The sequence below is a fragment of the Panicum virgatum genome, chromosome 8K (genome assembly GCF_016808335.1).
Source record: "Panicum virgatum strain AP13 chromosome 8K, P.virgatum_v5, whole genome shotgun sequence".
Classification (NCBI taxonomy): Eukaryota; Viridiplantae; Streptophyta; class Magnoliopsida; order Poales; family Poaceae; genus Panicum; species Panicum virgatum.
This window is the reverse complement of record NC_053143.1, coordinates 23,694,251-23,717,523: the sequence shown is the minus strand read 5'-3', so window position 1 is coordinate 23,717,523 and position 23,273 is coordinate 23,694,251. Positions and strand designations below refer to the sequence as shown.

Sequence of the window (23,273 nt, the reverse complement as noted above, 5' to 3'; positions counted from 1 at the left end):
GGGCTGCGCAATCTGAAAACTTCCTACCTTCCACAAGTTATATAAGAGCGAACTGACCGTAAATCAGTTGGTTAGATCCCTTACGGTGAAACCTACCCATCCGGGTTCAAGTCCTCGACTTGACACGGTGCTCGCACTTTCCTGGATTTATTCCAGGATTTTCCGACATTAAGCATTAAATGGCAAGCGACGTTCCCGTCGACAACGAAGCACCAATTGTGACTTCGGAAATCTCCAAATCTGCCGGTCCAATCCTTCGGAGGTGCTCATTGGGGTAGAGTGTGCGTACGTGTATTCATAGGGGTGAGTATGCGTGCGTGTTGTGAACGTCTGCGTTGTATTGTTCTAAAATAACAAGTTATATAGGAAGCCCCTAGTATTTGGGACGAAAACATCCCTTACAAACAGGTCACGTTAGTGCAATTGACGAGATCTAAGCCGTCCGTCTAACCAAAGTCTTGGAACATATTACAGCTATATATACAAAATGATACGTGGTTTGCCAATGGTACTGGCACCAAGGGTTATCACACGACAGTAGATCAACAAAAAGAATACCCTATAATATCTACCACCGAAGGACAATCCAAAATGGTCAAGCTCTATGAAGACCTCGTTTCCTTTTGCTTAGGATTTGGACTAGAAGATTCCTTGAAAGCTAATGGGCAAAGGTTATTGATGCCACACATGTCACATTTGGGCCTCAGTGGAGTGCAGATAGTCTGCCCAAAACCAACCTACAAGACATTTTTCAGTTCTTTTCAGCATAGACTAGTACCCCTGCATGTAATGAAGGATTCAGAGAGCATAGAAGAAAAACCTCTTACAATTCAATAAACAAAGAAAAGAAGAAACTACAGTACCAAAAATAAAAAAAATATACTTCAGTAGAAAAATACCAGTAATGGATTTATAGGTTCCCACTCATCCTTGGGTAGCCACTTCTCTAGAGACATTCTTGTCTGTTCCGGTGTTGTAGTTTTCTGTGCACAATATACAGCAACGTAAGCACAATTCACCAGCCTCGTAATGGTTGTAGTGCAATTTTCTTTGCAAGGAGATAAGACAACACAAATCAAACTCAAATTACCTGTTTTGTTCCTTCCCGGAAAACCCATCCAAGACGGTTAGAAATGCGATGCACATGAGTGTCGACACAGATTCCTTGAGTATTCTTCCAAGCAATGCTCATCACCTGTTCAAATAAAGAAGAATATCTTTGAAGATGTTTATGTTCATATTTCAACCAGGAAGGATACAAAAAAGATTTATACCAAATGAGCCATTTTAGGCCCAACTCCTCTCAGAGCAAGCAACTCGTTCAAAGAATCTGGAATATCCCCTCCAAAACGTTCGAGGCAAATTTTAGAAGCTTCTTTTATGAACTGAGCCTTTCTCTGATAGAATCCAACCTGATAAGATCACGAACAATATGGTGTGGCACATCAATCTGAGAAGTTTCTTGTAAGCTCTTGCTTCTAAGTGTCATGAGCCTAAAGCAATTTTCTGTTTCAGATAATGTTAAGTCCAGTGTGATTGCAAAGCCTCTTATGTGATAAGAAAAGCAGACATATGTAAGGGTGGAGCAGCGGTTCGGGGGTTCGGAGATTCGGAGATTTTATCGGCCTGCGTGAGAGGTCTTCTCTTATTCAATGCTCAGGGGTTTCTTCCCCCCACAGGCCGATTTTTTTTTATTCCCACGCTGCTTAATTCATTCATTTTTTGGGTACATCCAGTAAAGTAATCATTTACTCCTACTTAGGAACAATTTGCACATAGTATTCACCCTACTATGGTGAGCATGCCTTGCAACTTACAGGTTTGATAAGATTTGCAAGCGTAGCCTCATCAATCCTGACTATAGCATCGGGATCAAGTAAACCATTTTCAGAGAGACGTTCCACAGCAGCTGACAAGAATTGACTCCAAAATGCAATCAACATGTTTGTAAAGGACAAGTATTTAGTACAAACAAAGCAGTGAAATTGAAAAAAGATAGATTTCCTGAGCACAAAGAATTTAAAGACATACCATGCGTAACTTCATCTTTAGTTTGGCTAGACATCATAGTTGATATCAGAACTGCAAATCTTCTTTCCTATCCAGGAAGAGAAGTATTGATGAATTAATAATAACGACTCACATAGGTCCATTCCATACAATTGGATCTAAACCTTTTACCAAAGGAAGAATTACTGAATTAGTGATAAACTAGATGAATCAAATATACAAAAAAAACTGAGAAAAAGGCGTGAGTTGTGCTGTAAAGAAGAAAAATAAGTAAATAGCCATAAATGTGGCAAATTTGCAATCTATTGGCACAAATTCATGTACAGACTGACTGCACTTTAATGTGTAGACAGGAAAGGAGCTAGATCTTTTTATATGGTAGCACAGCACAAGGAATCAGGTGAACTACGCTACCCCAATGCTACCTACGCAAGGCATAACCAAAGAGCTCCACTGAACAGATATATCCAGCATGAAAGAAACTTGGGACAAGTCATACAAAAAAGGCTTTTAACAGAAAACTATATAGTTGAAAAGGCCATTTAGTAACAAAAAGTACCTTGGGCGGAAGGAGAGATCCAGCTTTTTCACAGCCTTTCGTATCTACAGGGGCTTGGCCAGATAGCCTCATGTTTTTAATACCCCCAAGAACTGCCTCCCAGTTTTCTGGAGCTTTAGCTACACAAATGATTAGTTTAGTTTTACTTATGGTACATGGGTATAAGGATAACTATCAAATGAAAACTCCGAATGCTTCATACCTATCAATAAATCTGGTCTTAACACATTTTTTTCATGGTGCAACAATGATGAATTTAGATGGAAAAAAATGTGCTGATGCATGGAATGAGGAACCATTAAGTTTAATTTAAGTTTTAATAGAACTTGGCAAAGCTGGGCCCCTAGTAAATGCAAATTCTTCATGTGGACAGTGGCACATAAAAACTGCTGGACAGCTGACAGACTTGCAAGGAAAGGACTTCATCACCCAGCAGCTTGCGCACTTTGTGATAAAACCGATGAAACAAATGACCACCTGCTGGTCTCTTGTGTTTTCAGCTGGCAAGTTTGGTTTGCTGTGCTACATGACCTTGGCTTGCAGGTACTTGCAGCACAAGCTGAGGAAAGGTCTTTTGAGGATTGGTGGGCATCTACAAGCAACAGAGTTTCAGGTCAAGTGCAAAAAGGTGTGAACTCCATCATCATTCTTGGTTCCTGGTCCTTATGGAATCATCACAATCGCTGTGTCTTTGATGGACTCACCCCTAATTCGTACAGTGTTATCAGGATTATCAAAGAAGAAATGCAGCAATGGTTTTTTGCAGGGGCTCGAGGAGTTTCTTACCTCCTTACCCTAGCAGCTCCAGCTACTTAAGTGTTCTGGTCCAGTGTTTCTGGTCATGAGTGTCTTTTTTGTTAGAGTCTCTTAACTTGTTTTAGGGTGGGTTGCAGGCCCTTTATATCTGTAACAATTTGGGGATATTTTCCCCTTTTCTTCTTAATATATTGATGCGCAGCTCTCCTGCGCGTTCGAGAAAAAAAATTAAGTTTTGAATCTGATAGGTAACTAGATGTCTTTTTTGGCTAAAATCAGTATTAGGGGAAAGCACAAAGAATGTAATCTAGTTCCAAAGCACAATTAAAAATAGAGTTTATGAATGATACAGTTGTGTATGGGAAAAACTGAGAACTGAAAAGGCCACAACATATCCTGAGTTCCTGGCCATGTAATGGCCCACTTTGTTAGTATATATTAAGCCCATGTATAGAGGCCCATCTAGAGGTCCATGTATAGAATCTATATATCCCACCCTTCTAGGGTTTGGAGGAATACATCTTATTATTTTCTTCCTACATGGTATCAGCCTAGTTTCCTCTATCCCCTATTTTCTCTTCTGTCCGACCCCCACACCCCTCTTGTCCTTCTTCCATCATGGTTGGTGATGGATCTTGCCTTCCTGTCACCGCCGTGGGTTCTGCTCCTGGTTCTTTTCGTCTTCCCAATGTCCTTGTTGCTCCTCAGATGATTCACAACCTTCTTTCCATTCGCCAGTTTACTGCTGATAATTCTTGTTCCATTGAATTTGACTCTTCTGGTCTTACTGTGAAGGATTCGTCTTCCTGCTTCCGCTGCTCCGGCTTCGACTTCTTCTTCGTCTGCTGCTTTTGCTGTGACGCCTTCCTCCACCACCTGGCACCGCCGGCTTGGTCACCCCGGCCGCGACGTTTTAGCTCAGTTCAGTTGTAGTACCGATGTTCCATGTACTATTGCTCCTGCTGAGCACCTCTGTCATGCGTGCCAGTTAGGTCGTCATGTTAGACTTTCTTTTTGTTCTTCTTTTTCGCATGCTGCGCATGCCTTTGATCTTGTTCACTGTGACCTGTGGACAACTCCTGTACTCAGCATGTCTGGATATAAATACTATCTGGTCGTGGTTGATGATTTTTCTCATTACTCTTGGACTTTTCCTTTGCGCGCCAAGTCTGAGACCTTCCCCACTCTCCTCCACTTCTTTGTCTGGGTGTCCACTCAGTTCGGCCTCACCATTAAGCCGTCCAGTGTGACAACGGGCGTGAGTTCGATAACTCCACATCCCATTCCTTCTTCCTCTCTCGGGGTGTTCTGATGGATAAGTCTTCGTACTGTGGTCTTTGTGGGGCTCTGTAGCACCTTTCCTGCTGCATTGCTGTCCCTAGAGGACACATCTTGGACTGCCTTTGGGAGGCAGGACAATAGTCAGTTAGCATCTAGGACAGTCCTTGTGGACAGTAGCATGGTGGTCTTGCTGCCCCATCTAGGACAGCAGCAGTTAGCATCTTAGACTAGCTTTTAGACTAGAATCTTAGACTAGCATCCTGACTGCCCAGCCAGCTATAAATATATATCCCCAGCCTCTTGGGTTGGTATGGCTTTGAGTTTGTGAGTATGAGAAAACCAGAAAATTGCCCCAAGTTCATTGTCATCCTCTCAGCTCAATGAGAGTTAGAATAGAGCTTCTAACATCTGGTATCAGAGCCGTACTTTCCTGTAGGTTGGATATCTCTTGCTCCTCCCCTTCCCAAGCCGCTGTAGCAGCCCAGCCACCACCACCAGCAGCTAGCGCAGCAGCAGCTGCACCAGCCACTGCAGCAGTAGCAGCTCCGGCTGCCTCTTCTTCCGCGTTCCCTTCCCCCTCTCCACGCAACAGCCCCTTGGAGGCGCGCCATGTCCGACGCACCGTCTCAGCGCTCGGTCGCCTCGAACGCACGGCGCCAGCGAGACGCCGAGCTCGACGCGACAGAGGAGCGCAGGCGAGCGACGGCTCAAGCCGCTGCAGCAGCGGCGAGGGCGGCCAGGCTGGCTGCAGCGGAGCTGGCAGCGGCCAGGGCGGAGGTGGAAGCAGAGGAGGCGGAGGATGCAGCGCGTGCGGCGGAGGTCGAGGTTGAGACCTTGCGCGGCAGCCTCAGCGGCTCCATCGCCGGCGACACCACCGACGACAGGGACCTTGAGGAGTTGGCAAGGGAGAGGGCGCGGCAGCGGACCGCGTGGTGGGCACCCCCACGGCGGCGGCGGCGGCCTGGAAGTCGGCGCGCCCGGCGGCGGCGATCCAACGGCCCGCGCACCCGGCGGCGGTCCGGGGGGCCGCGCGCCCGGCGGCGGCGCGCAGGGGGGAGGCGGCGCCCCTGGCGGCGGCGCGCAGGGCGGTGGCGGCGCTCCTGGCTGGGGTGCGCGCGGCGGCGCCCCCGGCTACCACGGCCTCCAGGCGGTGGTCAGGGACGTCGGTCCCGGCGGTGGGTGGCCCACCCTCACCAAGACCAACTACGTTGAGTGGGCCGCAGTCATGGAGGTGAAGCTCCAGGTGCGGCATATGTGGGAGGCAGTCCGGTACGGCGACGTCGACTACGATGAGGATCGATGGGCGCTGGATGCTCTCATCGCAGCAGCCCCGCCCGAGATACAGTTCACGCTTTCCAAGAAGCGAACTGCCAAGGAGGTCTGGGACTCCATCGTTGCGGCACGTATCGGCAGTGACCACGCCCGCAAGACCACTCTCCAGGCACTTCGCAAGGAGTGGGAGAACCTGGCCTTCAAGCCAGGTGAGGATGTTGATGACTTCGCCCTCCGTCTCAACACTCTACTGCAGAAGGTGGTGCAGTTCGGCGACGACACCTACGACGAGGAGAGAGCCGTCGAGAAGCTCTTCCGCTGCGTCCCCGAGAGGTACAGGCAGACCGCTCGCTCGATCGAGTCTCTGCTGGACCTCTCCACCATGACGATCGAGGAGGCGATAGGTCGCCTCAAGGTCGTTGACAGCGACGAGCCACAGCCTCCCTCGGGAGGCATCTCCATCGGTGGGAAGCTCCACCTCACTCAGGAGCAGTGGGAGGCTCGGCGCAGTGACAGGAGGAGGGGGGAGCCCTCTTCCTCGACTGGTGGCCGCAAGCGCGGCAAGCCGCGAGAGGGGCGCGGAGGTGCCCAAGCCGGGGCACGAGGGCGCGCCGAGGGTGGCGTCCGCGGAGATGCTCAGGGCGGCGCCGCTGACAGGCCCAAGGCGGCACGAGACGACGCCTGCCACAACTGTGGCAGGCCCGGCCACTGGGCCAGGGACTGCCCGCAGCGGAGGCGTGGGGGCCAAGCCCACGTCGCGGAGGCCCAGCCGGATGACGAGCCGGCTCTGTTCCTACTCCACGGGGACATGGAGCCGCATCCGGCGGCACCGCCTGTCACCGCTCTACTCCACCTCGACGAGCCGCGTGCCCGAGTTCTCCTCGGCAACGGCTCCGACGACGACAGGGTCGATGGCTGGTACCTCGACTCCGGCGCCACGCACCTCATGACCGGGCGGCGGGAGTTCTTCTCCGACCTGGACGTCGACATAGGTGGCTCCGTCAGGTTCGGGGACTCCTCCGTCGTGGAGATCAAGGGCGTAGGCTCCGTGATCTTCACCGCCAAGTCCGGAGAGCACCGGATGCTCACCGGAGTCTACTACATCCCGGCGCTGCGGAACTCCATCATCAGCCTTGGGCAGTTCGATGAGAGCGGCTCCCGCGTGGTGATCGACAGCGGGGTCCTCCGCAATTGGGACCACCGTCGCCAGCTTCTCGCCAGGGTGGCTCGAGGGAAGAACCGCCTCTACATCCTCCATGTCGGGGTGGCCCAGCCTCTTTGTCTTGCAGCTCGCAGGGACGACGAGGCATGGCAGTGGCACGAGCGCTTTGGGCACCTCCACTTTGAGGCCCTGAAGCGGCTCGGCGCCAAGGAGATGGTGCGAGGCCTCCCGTGCCTCGACCACGTGTAGCAGCTCTGCGACGTCTGCGTGCTGACGAAGCAGAGGCGGCACTCCTCCCCCCAGCAGGCGAGCTTCCGAGCCAAGGAGCTACTCGAGCTCGTACACGGGGACTTGTGTGGCCCGGTGACACCGGTCACACCAGGAGGACGGCGCTACTTCCTGCTGCTTGCTGCTCGTCGACGACCTCTCCCACTTCATGTGGGTGATGATCCTCGGCAGCAAGGGAGAGGCTGCAGACGCCATCAGGCGTGCTCAGGCTGCTGCGGAGGCGGAGAGCGGCCGCAAGTTGCGCGTGCTGCGCACCGACAACGGCGGCGAGTTCACGGCGGCCGAGTTCACGGCGTACTGCGCGGATGAGGGCATCCAACGCCACTACTCTGCGCCGTACAGCCCGCAGCAGAATGGCGTCGTCGAGCGGCGCAACCAGACGGTGGTGGGGATGACCCGGGCCCTCCTCAAGCAAAGGGGCATGCCGGCCGTCTTCTGGGGAGAGGCGGTGGTGACGGCCGTCTACATCCTCAACCGCTCGCCCACCAAGGCACTCGACGGCATGACGCCGTATGAGGCTTGGCATGGGCGTAAGCCGGCGGTCTCCCACCTGCGGGTCTTCGGCTGCCTCGCGTTCGCCAAAGAGCTTGACCCGGAGACTCCGGGAGTGTTCATCGGCTACGCGGAGGGTTCGAAGGCCTACCGCATTCTCGACCCGGAGACACAGCATGTGCGCACGGCGCGCGACGTTGTGTTCGACGAAGGGCGAGGATGGGCGTGGGACAAGGCGGTGGACGACGGCTCGGCTCCGACGTACGACGACTTCACCGTCGAGTACGACCACTTCGAGGGAGCCGGGGGAGTAGGCAGCTCTCCTTCGCCGAGCGTGCCTACCCCGGTCCCCGAGCCTCCACCGACTCCGGCGCCCGCCACACCGGCGGCACCATGCTCTTCAGCTACGACTCCGGCTGCGCCGAGTTCCTCGGCTGCACCACCACAGCCGGCGACGCCGCGCACTCCAGCACCGACAGCCACTCCGGGCACGCCTACTACAGCACCTGCTCATACTGAGCACAGCCCGGTGGAGTTCGCTACTCCGCTCTCTCACGACGAGGAGCGCATCGACGCGTACCACGACGGTGAGCCACTGCGGTGCCGTACGATGGAGGACCTTCTCGGCGATCAGCCGGTGCCGGGACTGGTGCCTCACGACCTGGAGGCGCAGTTGCACCTCGCGTGCGACGACGGCGAGCCTCGGTCTTTCGCAGAGGCCGAGGGACACGCGGCATGGCATGCCGCGATGCAGTCGGAGATGGACGCGGTTGAGAAGAACCGCACTTGGGAGCTTGCTGATCTCCCTCGTGGTCACCGCGCGATCACCCTTAAGTGGGTGTTCAAGCTGAAGAGGGATGAGGCCAGCACCGTCGTCAAGCACAAGGCTCGCCTGGTGGCACGAGGTTTCGTGCAGCAGGAGGGAGTCGACTTCGACGATGCCTTCGCTCCCGTGGCACGGATGGAGTCCGTGCGACTTCTCCTTGCGCTGGCTGCCCAGGAGGGCTGGCGCGTCCATCACATGGACGTCAAGTCGGCGTTTCTCAACGGCGACTTGAAGGAGGAGGTCTACGTGCACCAGCCGCCGGGGTTTGCGATCCCCGGCAAGGAGGGTAAGGTGCTACGTCTACGCAAGGCCCTCTATGGCTTGCGGCAGGCCCCGAGGGCGTGGAACGCCAAGCTGGACTCCACGCTCAAGGGGATGGGCTTCGAGCAAAGCCCGCACGAGGCGGCCATCTACCGGCGGGGCAATGGAGGCAATGCCCTGCTGGTGGGTGTCTACGTCGACGACTTGGTGATCACCGGCACCAAGGATGAGGAGGTGGTGGCGTTCAAGGAGGAGATGAAGGCCACCTTTCAGATGAGCGACCTGGGGCCTCTCTCCTTCTACCTGGGGATCGAGGTGCACCAGGACGACTCCGGGATCACACTTTGACAGACCGCCTACGCCAAGCGCGTCGTCGAGCTCGCCGGGCTCACCGACTGCAACCCAGCTCTCACTCCGATGGAGGAGAGGCTGAAGCTGAGCCGTGACAGCACGACAGAGGAGGTGGATGCTACTCAGTACCGGCGCCTTGTGGGGAGCCTCCGCTACCTCGCCCACACACGGCCAGACTTGGCGTTCTCCGTCGGCTACGTTAGTCGGTTCATGCAGCGACCGACGACGAAGCACCAGCAGGCCGTGAAGAGGATCATCCGCTATGTTGCGGGGACTCTCGACCACGGCCTCCACTACCCGAGGTGCCCTGGAGAGGCACACTTCGTCGGGTACAGCGACAGCGACCACGCCGGCGACATCGACACCAGCAAGAGCACGAGCGGGATCCTCTTCTTCCTCGGCGAGTGCCTCGTTAGCTGGCAGTCGGTCAAGCAGCAAGTGGTGCCCTTGTCCAGCTGCGAGGCCGAGTACATAGCGGCCTCCACCGCGTCGACTCAGGCGCTCTGGCTCGCTCGACTGCTTGTTGATCTACTCGGCATAGACATTGGAGCAGTGGAGCTCATGGTGGACAGCAAGTCCGCTCTGGCCTTAGCGAAGAACCCCGTTTTCCACGAACGGAGCAAGCACATCCGGGTGAAGTATCACTTCATCCGAGGCTGCTTGGAGGAAGGAAACATCAAGGCGAGCTACATCAACACCAAGGATCAGCTTGCGGATCTGCTCACCAAGCCCCTTGGGAGGATAAATTTCCTTGAGCTTTGCTCCAGGACTGGGATGGTCCAACCTTCCCACAAGACGACGCACAAGACTTAGGGGGAGAATGATGGATAAGTCGTCGTACTGTGGTCTTTGTGGGGCTATGTAGCACCTTAACTGCTGCATTGCTGTCCCTAGAGGACAGCATCTTGGACTGCCTATGGGAGGCAGGACAATAGTCAGTTAGCATCTAGGACAGTCCTTGTGGACAGTAGCATGGTAGTCTTGCTGCCCCATCTAGGACAGCAGCAGTTAGCATCTTAGACTAGCTTTTAGACTAGAATCTTAGACTAGCATCCTGGCTGCCCAGCCAGCTATAAATATGTATCCCCAGCCCCTTGGGTTGGTATGGCTTTGAGTTTGTGAGTATGAGAAAACCAGAAAATTGTCTCAAGTTCATTGTCATCATCTCAGCTCAATGAGAGTTAGAATTGAGCTTCTAACATGTTCAGCTGTGTATGTCTTGTCCGTATATCTCTTCTCAGAACGGTAAGGCTGAGCGGATGATTCGCACGACGAACGACGTCGTGCGCACCCTTCTGATCCAGGCCTCTGCCCCCGCGCTTCTGGGCTGAGAGCCTCCACACCACCACCTACTTGCTCAACCGTCTTCCGTCCACTGCTTCTCCTGCTCCCACTCCACACCACGCTCTTTTCGGTACCCCTCCTCGCTACGACCACCGTCGGGTCTTCGGGTGTGCATGTTACCCTAACATCTCCGTCACTGCTTCTCACAAGCTGGCGCCCCGCTCAACTCGTTGTGTGTTCCTTGGTTACTCCCCTGGCCACAAGGGGTACCGATGCTTTGACCTCACCTCTCGCCGCGTCCTGATCTCCCGACACGTCGTGTTTGACGAGTCGGATTTCCCCTACTCCACCTCCACACCTTCTCCTGACCCCGAGCTGGAGTCTCGGTTTTCAACTGACCCGGTGGTTCAGCCACCTTTTTCTGTCTGTCCTTTCCCTGCAGGTTTTTCCGGCACACCGGCACCGCTTCCGGTGATCCCTGTTGCGCCAAGCGCGGCCCCGGTGCCCGCGACCGCGCCACGTGTGGCCCCAGGACCTCCTGTCGTGCCGCGCGCGGACCCGGTGTCTCCTACTGCACCACGCACGGCCCCGGTCCCTCCCCACTGCACCAGCGCGATACGCTCAGCCGGTGCAGGTGTACCGGCGTGGTTCCTGCGGCGCCAACACCGGAGTCGTCGCCGCCGCCATCTACACCGGAGCCGCCGCCGCCTCCGCCGACTCGCTCTCGAGTCAAGCCAGCGGTGTACCACCCGCAAGTAATCCATCGGGATCCTCGGCATATCCATCCCATGGTGACTCGGCGGATGGCGTCTCAGGCCGCGAATCTCTCAGCCACCGAGGGAGAACCGCAGGTCTCTCCGATACCCTCCTCTGTCCGCGACGCCTTAGCGGATCCTCACTGGCGTCGCGTGATGGAAGAGGAGTACGCGGATCTTCTTGCCAACCAGACGTGGGACCTCGTGCCGCGTCCGTCTAGTTGCAATGTGGTCACCGGCAAGTGGATCTGGACGCATAAGCGTCGGGCTGATGGCACACTGGAGCACTACAAGGCTCGCTGGGTTCTCCAGGGTCTCACTCAGCGGCCTGGTGTGGACTATGATGAGACCTTCAGTCCAGTGGTGAAGCCTGCTACTGTGCGCATGGTCCTCTTGCTTGCGCTCTCTCGCTCTTGGCCTGTGCACTAGCTGGATGTGAAGAATGTTTTTCTTCACGGCACTCTGTCAAAGACTATCTACTGCTCTCAGCCAGCGGAATTTGTGGACTCGAGTAGTCCGGATATAGTCTGCCGGCTCAACAAGTCCCTCTATGGTCTGAAGCAGACTCCTCGGGCTTGGTACTCTCGGTTCGCCACGTTCTTGCTGACTTTGGGCTTCACCGAGGCCAAGACTGACACTTCTCTGTTCATCTACCGCCGAGGTGTTCATCTACCGCCAAGGGGATGAGACTGCCTACCTGCTGCTCTATGTTGATGATATTGTGCTCACCGCCTCCAGTTAACAGTTGCTTGAGCGCATTATCTCCTCTCTGCAGCAGGAGTTTGCTATGAAGGATTTTGGTCAGCTCCACCACTTCTTGGGCGTTATTGTTGAGACTCGCTCGTCTGGCATGTTCCTCACCAGCAGCAGTATGCACTCGACATTCTGGAGCGGACTGAGATGACTGATTGTAAGCCATGCTCCACTCCTGTCGATACTCAGACGAAACTGTCTGCTGATCTGGGTGATCCCGTGGCTGATCCTACTGCCTACCGGAACTTCGCCGGTGCCTTGCAGTACCTCACCTTCACCCGGCCGGATCTCACCTATGTCGTTCAGCAGGTCTGTCTTCACATGCATGATCCTCGGGAGTCTCACCTTGCTGCACTGAAGCGTCTCCTCCACTACGTCCATGGCACGGTTGGCTTCAGCTTGGTTCTTCACCGCTCTCCCACCTCTGAGCTGGTGGTCTACACCGACGCTGACTGGGCTGGCTGCCCGGACACTCGCCGCTCCACTTCCGGCTATGCCGTCTTCCTGGGCGGAAACCTTGTCTCCTGGTCGTCCAAGCGGCAGCCGGTTGTCTCCCGCTCCAGTGCTGAGGCGGAGTGAAAGGACCGTGATGTCGCCTAGAGGGGGGTGAATAGGCGCTCCTACAAATTTTCACTCAAACGCAGCGGATAAAATTGTCTGTCTGCCAAACCCGGAACTTCCGGGTTTGGACTAGACAGTAGGGTGAACTCGGAACTTCCGGGTTTGTCAATCCGGAACTTCCGAGTTCACTCAGAACAGAGTGAACACAATAAAAGTAGTGCTAGTAAATGAAAATAAATTCAAACCCCAATTGTAGAGTCTGCCCAGTTAAGTTCCTTTAGCAGGTTCACACAGATCCTGCACACACAAAACAACAATCTCTCCAAGACACAAGTGTCTAATGGAGAACTCCTCAAATCCACGAGTAAATATAAATGCAATGATCATAAGGAATTGTTTTACCGAAGTTCAGATTCACCCCGTGCACCCACGTGTGAATCCTAATCTCCGTTAAGGAAGCTTGTATCGACCCCAAGGTCAAGCTATCTCCTCATTCCACTACATGACCATGTGCCCTCGGGGCACAAGATCGGTGCTGCAACAAACTTGCCGCTGCTCACCACAATCCTTGGGAGATAGCCGGCGACGCCTAGCCGTCTAGGAGACTTCACCTCCAAGAGTAACAAATGCGAATCACATAAATCACGGCTAATCTCAAGTGCTCAAGGTTTGCTGTGCTCTCTAGTGCTCTCAAACATTCACTCTTTCAACCCAACTCAAGGATATACACTAATCACACAATCTCACAAAGAGAGGTTGGAGAGAGCTCAACTATGGCCTGGAACAGCAATTAACAAAATAGAGCCTGGAACAGCAGCCCACCAAGGAGGGGGCTAAGGGGTATAAATAGCCGGTCCCAACAAAACTACCGTTATGTGACAGTTAGAACCCGGAACTTCCGGATTATACAACCCGGAACCTCCGGGTTTTCAAACCAACTAGCCGTTAGTACCACGTGTGCCAAATCCGGAACTTTCGGATTCCAATAATGTTAAAATGTGTACGTGAGGCTTTTGTGTCTCTCTCAACTCACATGGATTACTTGAGCACTGAGACTAAACCAAAGACCATTGTGATGCATCCCTCTTGATAGTACGGCATACCTAAACTCAAGATCAAAAATAAATTATATTTTAACTTCTTGAGCTTCTCTTTTTCATTCTATGCCGTGTGTTGATCAATCACAATCTGAGGTGTGCATCCAACTTGACTTCTTTACTTTGAGCACATCTTCCTTAAACTAGTGACCTTGAACCTTTATCCTTAAATGAAATCCACTTCTAGTTAAGTCACCGTCTTCACAACCAGATTCTAGAAAGATTGATATTTGCCAACATGAACACCACACATGACCAAAATTCTTCAAGTTGAACCCAAGGAACGTTTCATCACCCTAGCATTGATTTCTCAGCACAACCACAATTGCCCTTCTCCAAACTTAGTACCTAGAAACTCATTCCCGAATTCCAACTCTTCATACTTGCATCACATATAGCTTCATGTAGGCTTGTATCACATTTAACTTATAATGAAATCCATTTTGATCATGCCGTCCTTTCTTCAGTACTTTGTGGGCATCATCTTCATTATTTGAGTATACCCGCTTTGAGCCAGTGACTTTGAATCTTTGATTTGCATAGGAGTGAAATCTAACTTGATTCACAAGTCACTTTCTTTACTTGAATAATGACACTCTTCAACATAGAGCTCTCCATGACTCTAGGATCTCCGGCCTTTGACCCGTATCAGTTTCTTTGCTCCCCCCAAGCCGTCGCTTGCGTAGCCTCTTGAAACACGCCTCTCGGTCCTCTACCTTTATTCTAGCCGTCCATCTTGAACTCATATTGATTTGTGTCATGCATGAAATCTTCATTGTCAGTTCGAATTCTCAATTCAATCTTATATACAAGCTTTCCAATTTGAGACATCATATATGCATCAACTCATGTCTCATTTTCTTTTGCCTTGCTTGCTTCTTTAGTTAATAACCATTTATCACATGTGACAAGATCTTCCATATTTGAGATTATGCATAAGCATATCACATCTCATTCACAAAACCTTTACTTGTCACTTTAAATCCCATTTTAAATCGAAACAAGCCTTCTCATATTAGAGCTTTTATATCAACCATGAATACCTTGCTCTATTTTTCTTTTCTTGTTTTGCTTATCACATACACATTTTACCAATGGGATAAACACACTTGCTTGCAACACATGAACCATCTCATTTAGTACCCATTACTTAATTAAATACCTGCTCATGATCTCATGCAAACAAGTTAGCCCTTTAATCGTGTTGTCAATCAATACTCCAAAACCCACTAGGGGCCTAGATGCTCTTTCACGGAGTACCAGGCTGTCGCTAACGGCGTGGCGGAGGCGTCCTGGCTCCGACAGCTTTTGACAGAGCTCTACAGCCCGCTCGCCAAGAGCACGCTCGTCTACTGCGACAACGTCAGCGCCGTGTATGTCTCCACTAACCCCGCCCAGCATCAGCGGACGAAGCATGTGGAGATCGACTTGCACTTCGTGCGCGACAGGGTCGCCGTCGGTCCTAATTTGCCGATATATTCACCAAGGGTCTTCCCTTCTCGACGTTCTCGGAGTTTCGCTCCAGCCTCAACGTAGCCTCAACATAGCCAGTGGCTAGTTGTGGCTGCGCGGGGGGGGTATTTGCCTTTTGTACTTTCTTCTTGTCCGGTCTTGAACACCGCTGCGTCGGTAGTTCAGACTGCGGGGGGGTGTTGGTGTATATTGAGCCCATGTATAGAGGCTCATGTATAGGATCTATATATCCCACCCTTCTAGGGTTTGGAGGAATACATCTGATTATTTCCTTCCTACACACTTGAGAGTGTGCGGCTAGATTGACCACATGCTAGCAGAACAGAAGTTTCAATACAGTGACTTCATTTTAGTAACCCAAGGAAATATAAACATGTGAGCACTACATGAACAAAGTCAATAATATGTAGTCCAGTAATTCAAGGAATTATTGTTGGTATTAATAGGTTTGCATTGATGTAAGCTTACAGGAAAGGAAACATAATATAACAAGAAAAGCATCAAGGCATATGAGTACCTTTTATAACTGAAGAAACTCTGACCTTTTCCTCCACCTTGACTGAAGAAGGAAGTGTTAGAGCTCTTTTGCAAGACAAGGAAGAAATATAAACAATATTATAATATGGTACATGGAGATGTGCAAGCAGATTATCCAGATGAAAGATACCACGAAGAAAGAAATATCAAGAACAAAGTATGGCCAAGTAACTATAGCTGAAATCATTGATGAGTTAAAAACCCAAGTTTGACCACTAGAGCAAGAAAAAATAGTCCTGATAGTGAAAATCAAGCACTTTCAAAAGAAACTCTTGACCTTAATAACTTTTCCCCGACCACAAGTAATACCGTGGCTGCGCAGATTGTAGGAGGAGACCTGAGGTCGGGGATGGAACCCCCAACCGTGGTGCAGCGAGCAGGAAGGTGCCGGGGAGGGAGGGAGAGGTGCATGGTGAAGGCCCTTGAGGCCAGGCAAGATAATTTCTTTGCTTAATTAATTCCAAGCTGTTTAGGGGTATTTATCCCTTCTCCTAACAAACCAAATCCTATCCATATGGAAACAAACCAAAACTCCTAGGGAAATAAATCTGGACAGCTTAGCCTAGCCACTATTGCGACTCCGGTGCTGGTACGTGATGCCGGTCATAACAGGAATATTTGGCTCAAAGATCAATTAGAAGTAAAAATCGTAAAACATTATCTGATCATCTGTTCTTACTTAAAGACAGGGTTGCCTTACTTGATGATGTAACCGCTTTGGTCCTGTTGTATCGAAAATCCTCAATGTCAGGGACAATACCAACCTGCATATGCATAGGACATTTTTTATATTGAGAGTACGAAATGAAGTACTAAGGTAACAGCATGAGTGAATAAATGTCACTAAATACAAGAGGTACACTTGCATCGAAGAGCTAGGGCTCAAGAGACAAGCAATACATGAATCTTGCTTATTTCATATAAAAACATTCTATTTAGTCAGCAGACACCTGCTTCTTAGGATGCTCCCCATTCAATTCAAGCTCTCGCTTCACCCTTTTCCTCTTAACAGAAGCAGTTGATTCAGGCTTGGAAACGTCAAAAGAAACACTGGATTCACATTTCACTTCTTGTACAACTGAAAAGGCATGAAACATGTGCTTCATTTACAAAAAGCTGAACTATTTTAAAATTGTTGAAAAAATCATGTATGGGTACTGGTAGTCAGGTATATGTCTTTGTGTTGGAAGATTAAGATAGATGATGTACACTTCAAGTTGGAACAAAGTTTTTAAAATTGACCGAGAAGTGTTGAACCTACTCGTCTTGTTCATCCTGAAAAACCAAACAATTGGTACCAGCTGTAACAAAGGGGATTATTCTCATCAAATTGCAATCCAAGCATCTACAATATTAAGCTATTGGTCGCGAAAGAGCAAGGCATTCATCACGCGACATGATCACAACATTGATATGCGTATTTCTTCATCATAGCAAAATCAAAATTTTCAGTCCAAGCTAAAGGAGGAATATATAAGAAAAGAACTTCCAGGAATAAAATCAATTTTCCCCTTGCATCACATAGATAAGCAACCTAAACTCATGAAGAAAAGACCAAATCCAGGTGACACATTGATTTCACCCAGCTCATGAAAGGAATTGCTCAGCTCTAGACACTGAATGGTACTAGTAATTTCTGAGGCAAAAAACATTTAGGCATAGACCAGGGGAAACAAATTGGGAGATAATGAGTACCATTTCAAGAACAATCCCGTCCTTTTACGCACTAATTGAACAAAATAACGTCTTTGCGCCCAATGGGGAGCTAAATAGAGCAACAAAACAGTACGAACCTCAACAATGAACTATCGGGGGGGGGGGGGGGGGGGGGTATCCGCTGGGACGAAAATGGAAGCACAAAATGGGTTTATACTGCACCTGGGTTGACGTCGGCGCGGACCAGCCTGGCGGAGCGGGTGTTGGGCATTTTGGCCGCCGGGAGGCAAATGCGGGAGAGGAGGAGAGCGAGGGGCATCCGCGCCCGCCACTAAGCTAGGGTTTTACCCGCGATTGGGGGAGTTCTGTTCATCTGTTTCCCACCATCTTCGTTGGCACTTGGGTTGGAGGCTTGGAGCTTTTGTTTGAGTACTCCTTGCGTATGCAACAGTTGCGGTGCTTGTGATGGTGCATCCTATTGCGTGGCTGTTTTTGTTTGTGGTGGCTCGAGCTCGATTAGTTGTGTTGCATTGCCTCTAAATAGGTTTGAGACTTAAGACTCACCCAAAGGGCAATCCAAACGCAAAAAAAGATCGCGCACAGTGCTTTTGCCTACGAAACACACGCTCCAACAGACGACGCAATCAGAGGACCCATTTTGCGTCCGAGACGAGACGGAACGGAACGTAAATATGCGTCGCCTCTCTCCGCGACGCAATCTCTTGCGCACGTAGTGGTGGGCCCATGGAGGCGTCGGCGTGAGCGGCCTGGCCGACGAGTCGACGACGACGAGGCAGTCCGGGATGGAGCGCGGCCGGCGAGGCGGATCCGCAACGGCCGCGGACGACGAGTCGACGACGGCGAGGTGGATCTACGACGGGGCGCAGCCAGCGAGGCGGATCCGCGTCCGGCAGCCGCCGGCGAGGCAAGGACGGCCTGCGGCCGCGGCCGGCGAGGCGGATCCGTGTCCGGGGCCCACCGGCAAGGGCGACGAGCAAGCGGCGCAGCGTGGGGATCTCGAGCGACGCAGGGAGGAGCGGGAGGCATTTGCGTTGGCTGTTGGAGAAGCGATTGTTTGGGTCCGTGACCCTCTCCTTTCGCGAGACCCAAACATGTGAATAGGTCTCGTATTTGGGTTCTGTCTGTTGGAGATAGCCTTGGAGAGGAGAAATTTGGTATTATAGGACTCGAAACAAGCGGCTTCGATAAAATAGGATTTCTAACATTCGCTTCGCTAAAATAGGTCCCAAAACATTGGCACTTCGCAATACATGACTTTATACCCATTTTAATGTATTTAATAATTTAAATACATATTTGGGGGCCTTATATGACTGATTTGCCCTTAGTCTTAAAAGGCCCTTGCCTCGGCGCCCCGCCGGCTTGCGCAGGGAGGTGGTGACGTCACCGCACGGCGCCGTGGCCGCGAACGACGGGCGGTGCTCGAGGGCCGGCCGCTATGCGCTCCGCGATGGCAGCGGCGCCATGGACGCGGCTGTGGCCGCCGCACTGTGCCTCGGCATGGTGAGCCTGGCCTCCAGCGGTGTCGGCGGCGGCGCCAGTATCGTCGTTGCCATCCATGGCGCCGGGATGATGTGGGCGACCGGCGGCGTAGGAAAAGGCGGGCGCCGGCGTCGACCTCGGCGGGCGGATTGAGGGAGGCGCAGTGAGGGCTTCAACCTCGGGCGCGCGCCGGCGACAGGAGTCGCAGGGAGGCAGCCGGCGGCAACGAGCGTCACAGGGAGGGCGGGCGCCGGCGACGGGCGTCCTCCTCGCACGTCACTGGTAGGGCAGGCGGTGGCGGCGCGAGGGATACGAAACGGCGAGATGCTTACGTGAATGGATTAGTACAGAAGGGCAATAGAGTCAATACAAGAAATACATGTATTTTAGTATTGAAAATGAGATTAAAATGAAAAAAATGTCTTGTATTCCGTAGTACCAATGTTTCAGGACCTATTTTAATGTCAGGAATCCTATTTTAGCGAAGCCGCTGGTTTCACATTCTATAATAGCAATTTTCTCCTTAAAAAGTGTTGAGATTCCAATAGTTGGACCATCATCGTCAACCTTGCACATATAGTGATAAGCTTTATTTTACACAAAGGCAAAATTGATTTGTACCATTACTCGTGCAGTGCACGTGTGGCACGCATGTTTTAAATTCTAGTAAATAAAAGAATTTATATCACTAATAAAAGTCTAAAGAACAATAATTTTATATTCATAGAAAAAATGAATAAGAATTTTATAAATTATAATAAAAATAAGTTTCTATTAAGTTACTCCCTCTGTTTGAAATTAGCGGTCGTTTGACTTTTTTATCCCAAATTTAACCACTCGTCTTATTCAAAAATTTATGCAAAATATTACTTTTTTGACGTGACTTACTTTATCCATACAAGTTCTTCGAGAATGACTTAAACTTAACTATGTTTACATAAAATATTAATAAGATGAGTGATCAAATTTGGAGTTAAAAAAGTCAAACAATCTATAATTTGGAATAGAGGGAGTAGCGTAATATAATTAAAATTTGGTACAATAATAACCCATACACTACTACAAAATAGGTCTTTCTTCCATGCCATTTGTCCCGGTTACCTTTGGGCCCGGGACAAAAGGTGGCTTTTGTCCCGGGTCCAACGGCTAGCCGGACCAACGTGGGGGACAGGGGCTTTTTGTCCCGGGTGGAGCCACCAACCCGGACAAAAGACCCCCCTTTTGTCCCGGTTGGTGGCTCCACCCGGGACAAAAGGTCCAACCCTTTTTATCCCGGGTGGTAACACCAACCGGGACAAAAGGGTGACCCTTTTGTCCCGGTTGGTGTTACCACCCGGGACAAAAGGCCCCTTTTATCCCGGTTGGTGTTACCAACCCGGACAAAAGGCCTCTCCACGTGATAGTTCAAAAAAAAGTTATTCTATACTGAGTCACGTGTACTACTTAGGTGAATTGGCAAGGAAACCATGCGTTGGGCAAGAGGTCCTGGGATCGAATCCCGTGGTGAGCGAAAATTTTTTTAACGTCAGACACCTTTTGTCCCGGTTCTTCCACCCGGGACAAAAGCCTCGAGAGGCTTTTGTCCCGGAAGCCTTGTCCCGGTTCCAAAACCGGGACAAAAGCCAGTTTGGAACCGGGACAAAAGGCCAAATCTGTAGTAGTGATAATTTATATACTTATGTGCATAAGCAACCACAAAATGAAATGATGAAGATGTTCTCCACCAGTGCATCTTCTAACAGGATAACAAGAAGGAATAACCATAAGACATGCTATTTTACCCAAAATTTGGGTTTCCAACAATCTGCATATAAGAAAACAAGATTAGTATGGTTCAATGAAGAAATAGATGGACAAAACACATCTAATTTGTACACTATAATAAATTTAACTTTTTATGCTTTCAATATATCGCCCCTAATATATGGCAAAGGCACAAGAGCAAAAAAAGTTATAAAGCAGCTAAAATTGTTATGCACATCAAAGGCGGAAAAGACATTTGATATTAGGCTTACAAAATTAAAGGGTATGATGAACGAAGAAGCAACCGAGTGGTTAGAGGATCAAATGGAAAACGAGATTAAGTGGGCCCTTGCCTTTGATGATAGTTCTAGATATGGTTATGTAATACAAATATTTCTGAAGTGTTGAATCAGGTCCTTAAAGGGATACATGCTATGCCGGTTTCAGCCATTGTGGAGTACACATTCTACAAGGTCAATTCATACTTTGTGCATCGATGGGAGAAAGCAAGGAAGCAAATAGCTTCTAGGCTGAACCAAGATCTATGGAGAAGAGGTGCCAATAAGCTCCTAACCAAAGTAGGGAAGGCAGCAGCAAGCATGTCAGCTGAGTTGTTTGATCCGACAGCGTATGTGTATTCCGTTAGGACAGCAACCGCGTTTACTGTTGGAGGAGAGATGGCTAGTGGCCACATCTACAAAATGGACCTTATGAGCGTCACTTGCATGTGTTGTGTTCGACAGTTGTTGCATGTATCATGCTTGCATATGATTGTCGTATGTCGCGTTAGAGGTGTGCCCCACCTATCACCGGCATACATGTCACCGTTATATTCTAAGAATATTGTATTAAAGACATGGGAATCTAGATTTGAGCCGATTCTCGATTCGGCAGACTGGCCCGAGTACAATGACCCTGAGTACATTCCAGATTGTAGGAACCTAAAAGATAAGGTTGGAAGGAGGAAGAAAAAACGACTTTGTAATGAGATAGATCAGATTAGTGGTTACGATGCTGATATATATGCTTATGGTGATTTCAACCAAGATAGTTAGAAGGTTCGTTGTAGCATTTTCCATGAAGAGGGTCACCCAATGGAAAAGCACAAGTAGGGCCCAAAAAATTTGCCAAAAAACTAGAGAAATAGAGTGTCTAGAAACAGCACGTCTAGGTTAAGAAAATCTTTGTACATAATAAGGTGTTTTGATTTATTCATATCTTTTTTTAAGGCTTCATAGCATGTGCTACTATTTTCCAAATTGTTTCTGTGTAAGTACTAATAATGGTTCATGCAGGATGTTCACATCACGGAAGCGTAAAATTATGTATAATGAATATGATGCGGATGTCCCAGTGCCTCCCACATTGCCAATTCCAAATGTGAATGTGGCATTCTAGCAGAGGTGAAACAATCAAGGCATCTCAGTACAGCTACAAGAGCCTACTACAAGTGCTCTAGGAAGTGGAGTTACACACCCATAACAATTGGTTTTTCCATAAAGTGTGAGCCATGCGAGTTCTTTCAATGGATTGCCAGACGTGACAAGTTTGACCCTAGAATTTGTTTATTCCCATATCATGAGGATAAACTAATCCATACTATAAGTTCAAGCGATGGGTACCTCCTCCATAAAATCCTCCTTTGCTGACGACGGAAGAGAAGGCAGAGGCTGCAAGCATCCATGTTACCAACTGGCCACTATGCCATTGTGGAGTCCGTTGCATGCTACAAAGACCCAACCTTGAACAACCTGTTAAGTTCACACCATTCTTCCATTGCAAACTAACAACACATGTAAGATTTGTTCGCTAGGTGTGTCATTACCTTGACGTACGCTTGCTCTATCATTTGGCTTAACTAATATTTATTCCTCTACAGGACGGATGGCCATTCTCGTGTGTGCATCATACTCATCAAAGACATCTTCGGGGTCCGAAGGCATATCCTCGACGCGTGTAGCGTCCATTTCAACCCTAAGCTTTAGCCATGTTCTTTGCTTCAACCAGTCCAAGTATGTCTTGAACTGGGCATCACAGTGAACGGAGCCCCATAAACAATGTTTTGAACCAGAATATTCCAAGCTGTCACATGCGCATTGTGCTTCTCCTCCTAGATTTTTCTACCCCTCTGCTTGTGTCGATGAGTTCTACAAGTAATTCATGCAACAATGAATGTAATTGCATTTTATTGCAAAACATGAAAATATTGTCCATAGAATGAGATTGCATAAAAACAATGAACATACCTGTCCAGGTCATGGCCGGTATTAATATACTCAGGAGGACAACTCTGAAGGATTCCAAATTGGTGCATCACTCAATTCGGTAGGTGATACTCGACAACGTAATAACAAATAAACGGACAGAATGAGCGCCAGTATTGAGTATCCATTGTGCATTGCGAACTAAGCTCCATGTTTTGCAACTCAATGCGATCGTATAGTTGCCATTCAAACTAAGACAACATATTTAATATGACTATAGGAAATTTAAGACTACATTACATCAACTGCGGTAGTGAGGTTGTTATAGACTTACGTGTGCTGCACTAAGGCAATCCAGGGCATTGATGTAGTCTACCGCCTTCCTAAATTCCTGTGCATGGTAACAATGTTGCTCCAAAGCCAACCCACGGTAGCCAATGGCTCTTGCT

General features: G+C 50.0%; 1 protein-coding gene across 3 annotated transcripts; it reads right to left on the bottom strand.

Annotated features, from left to right (window-relative positions):
• Positions 1–347: 347 nt before the first annotated feature.
• Positions 348–17,841, bottom strand: LOC120644251 (endonuclease III homolog 1, chloroplastic-like). Of its 3 annotated transcripts, none has more exons than XM_039920831.1 (11): positions 17,597–17,839; positions 16,669–16,796; positions 16,419–16,482; positions 15,699–15,740; positions 2,570–2,688; positions 2,032–2,098; positions 1,818–1,909; positions 1,275–1,412; positions 1,091–1,195; positions 900–983; positions 348–737 (listed from the first exon to the last, which is right to left on the bottom strand). In XM_039920831.1, the coding sequence occupies exons 1-11, from the start codon at positions 17,691–17,693 to the stop codon at positions 603–605; spliced, it is 1,071 nt and encodes a 356-aa protein (XP_039776765.1). In that variant the 5' UTR covers positions 17,694–17,839; the 3' UTR covers positions 348–602. The 3 variants fall into 3 exon arrangements, with proteins under 3 accessions (XP_039776765.1, XP_039776766.1, XP_039776767.1); XM_039920832.1 differs by lacking the exon at positions 17,597–17,839 and adding an exon at positions 16,980–17,503 and having other exon boundaries at positions 362–737; XM_039920833.1 differs by having other exon boundaries at positions 448–780; positions 17,597–17,841.
• Between the last annotated feature and the right edge of the window lie 5,432 nt (positions 17,842–23,273).

Bases quoted from the DNA above. Each gene is read 5' to 3' on its own strand.
- LOC120644251 (XM_039920831.1), bottom strand. From the start codon at position 17,693: ATGCCCCTCGCTCTCCTCCTCTCCCGCATTTGCCTCCCGGCGGCCAAA. The intron at 15,741-16,418 runs GTAAGGCAACCC...TTCCTTCTTCAG, and splicing joins CAAAGCGGTTACATCATCAA to TCAAGGTGGAGGAAAAGGTC. The intron at 1,413-1,817 runs GTAAGTTGCAAG...TGATCTTATCAG, and splicing joins TTGCAAATCTTATCAAACCT to GTTGGATTCTATCAGAGAAA.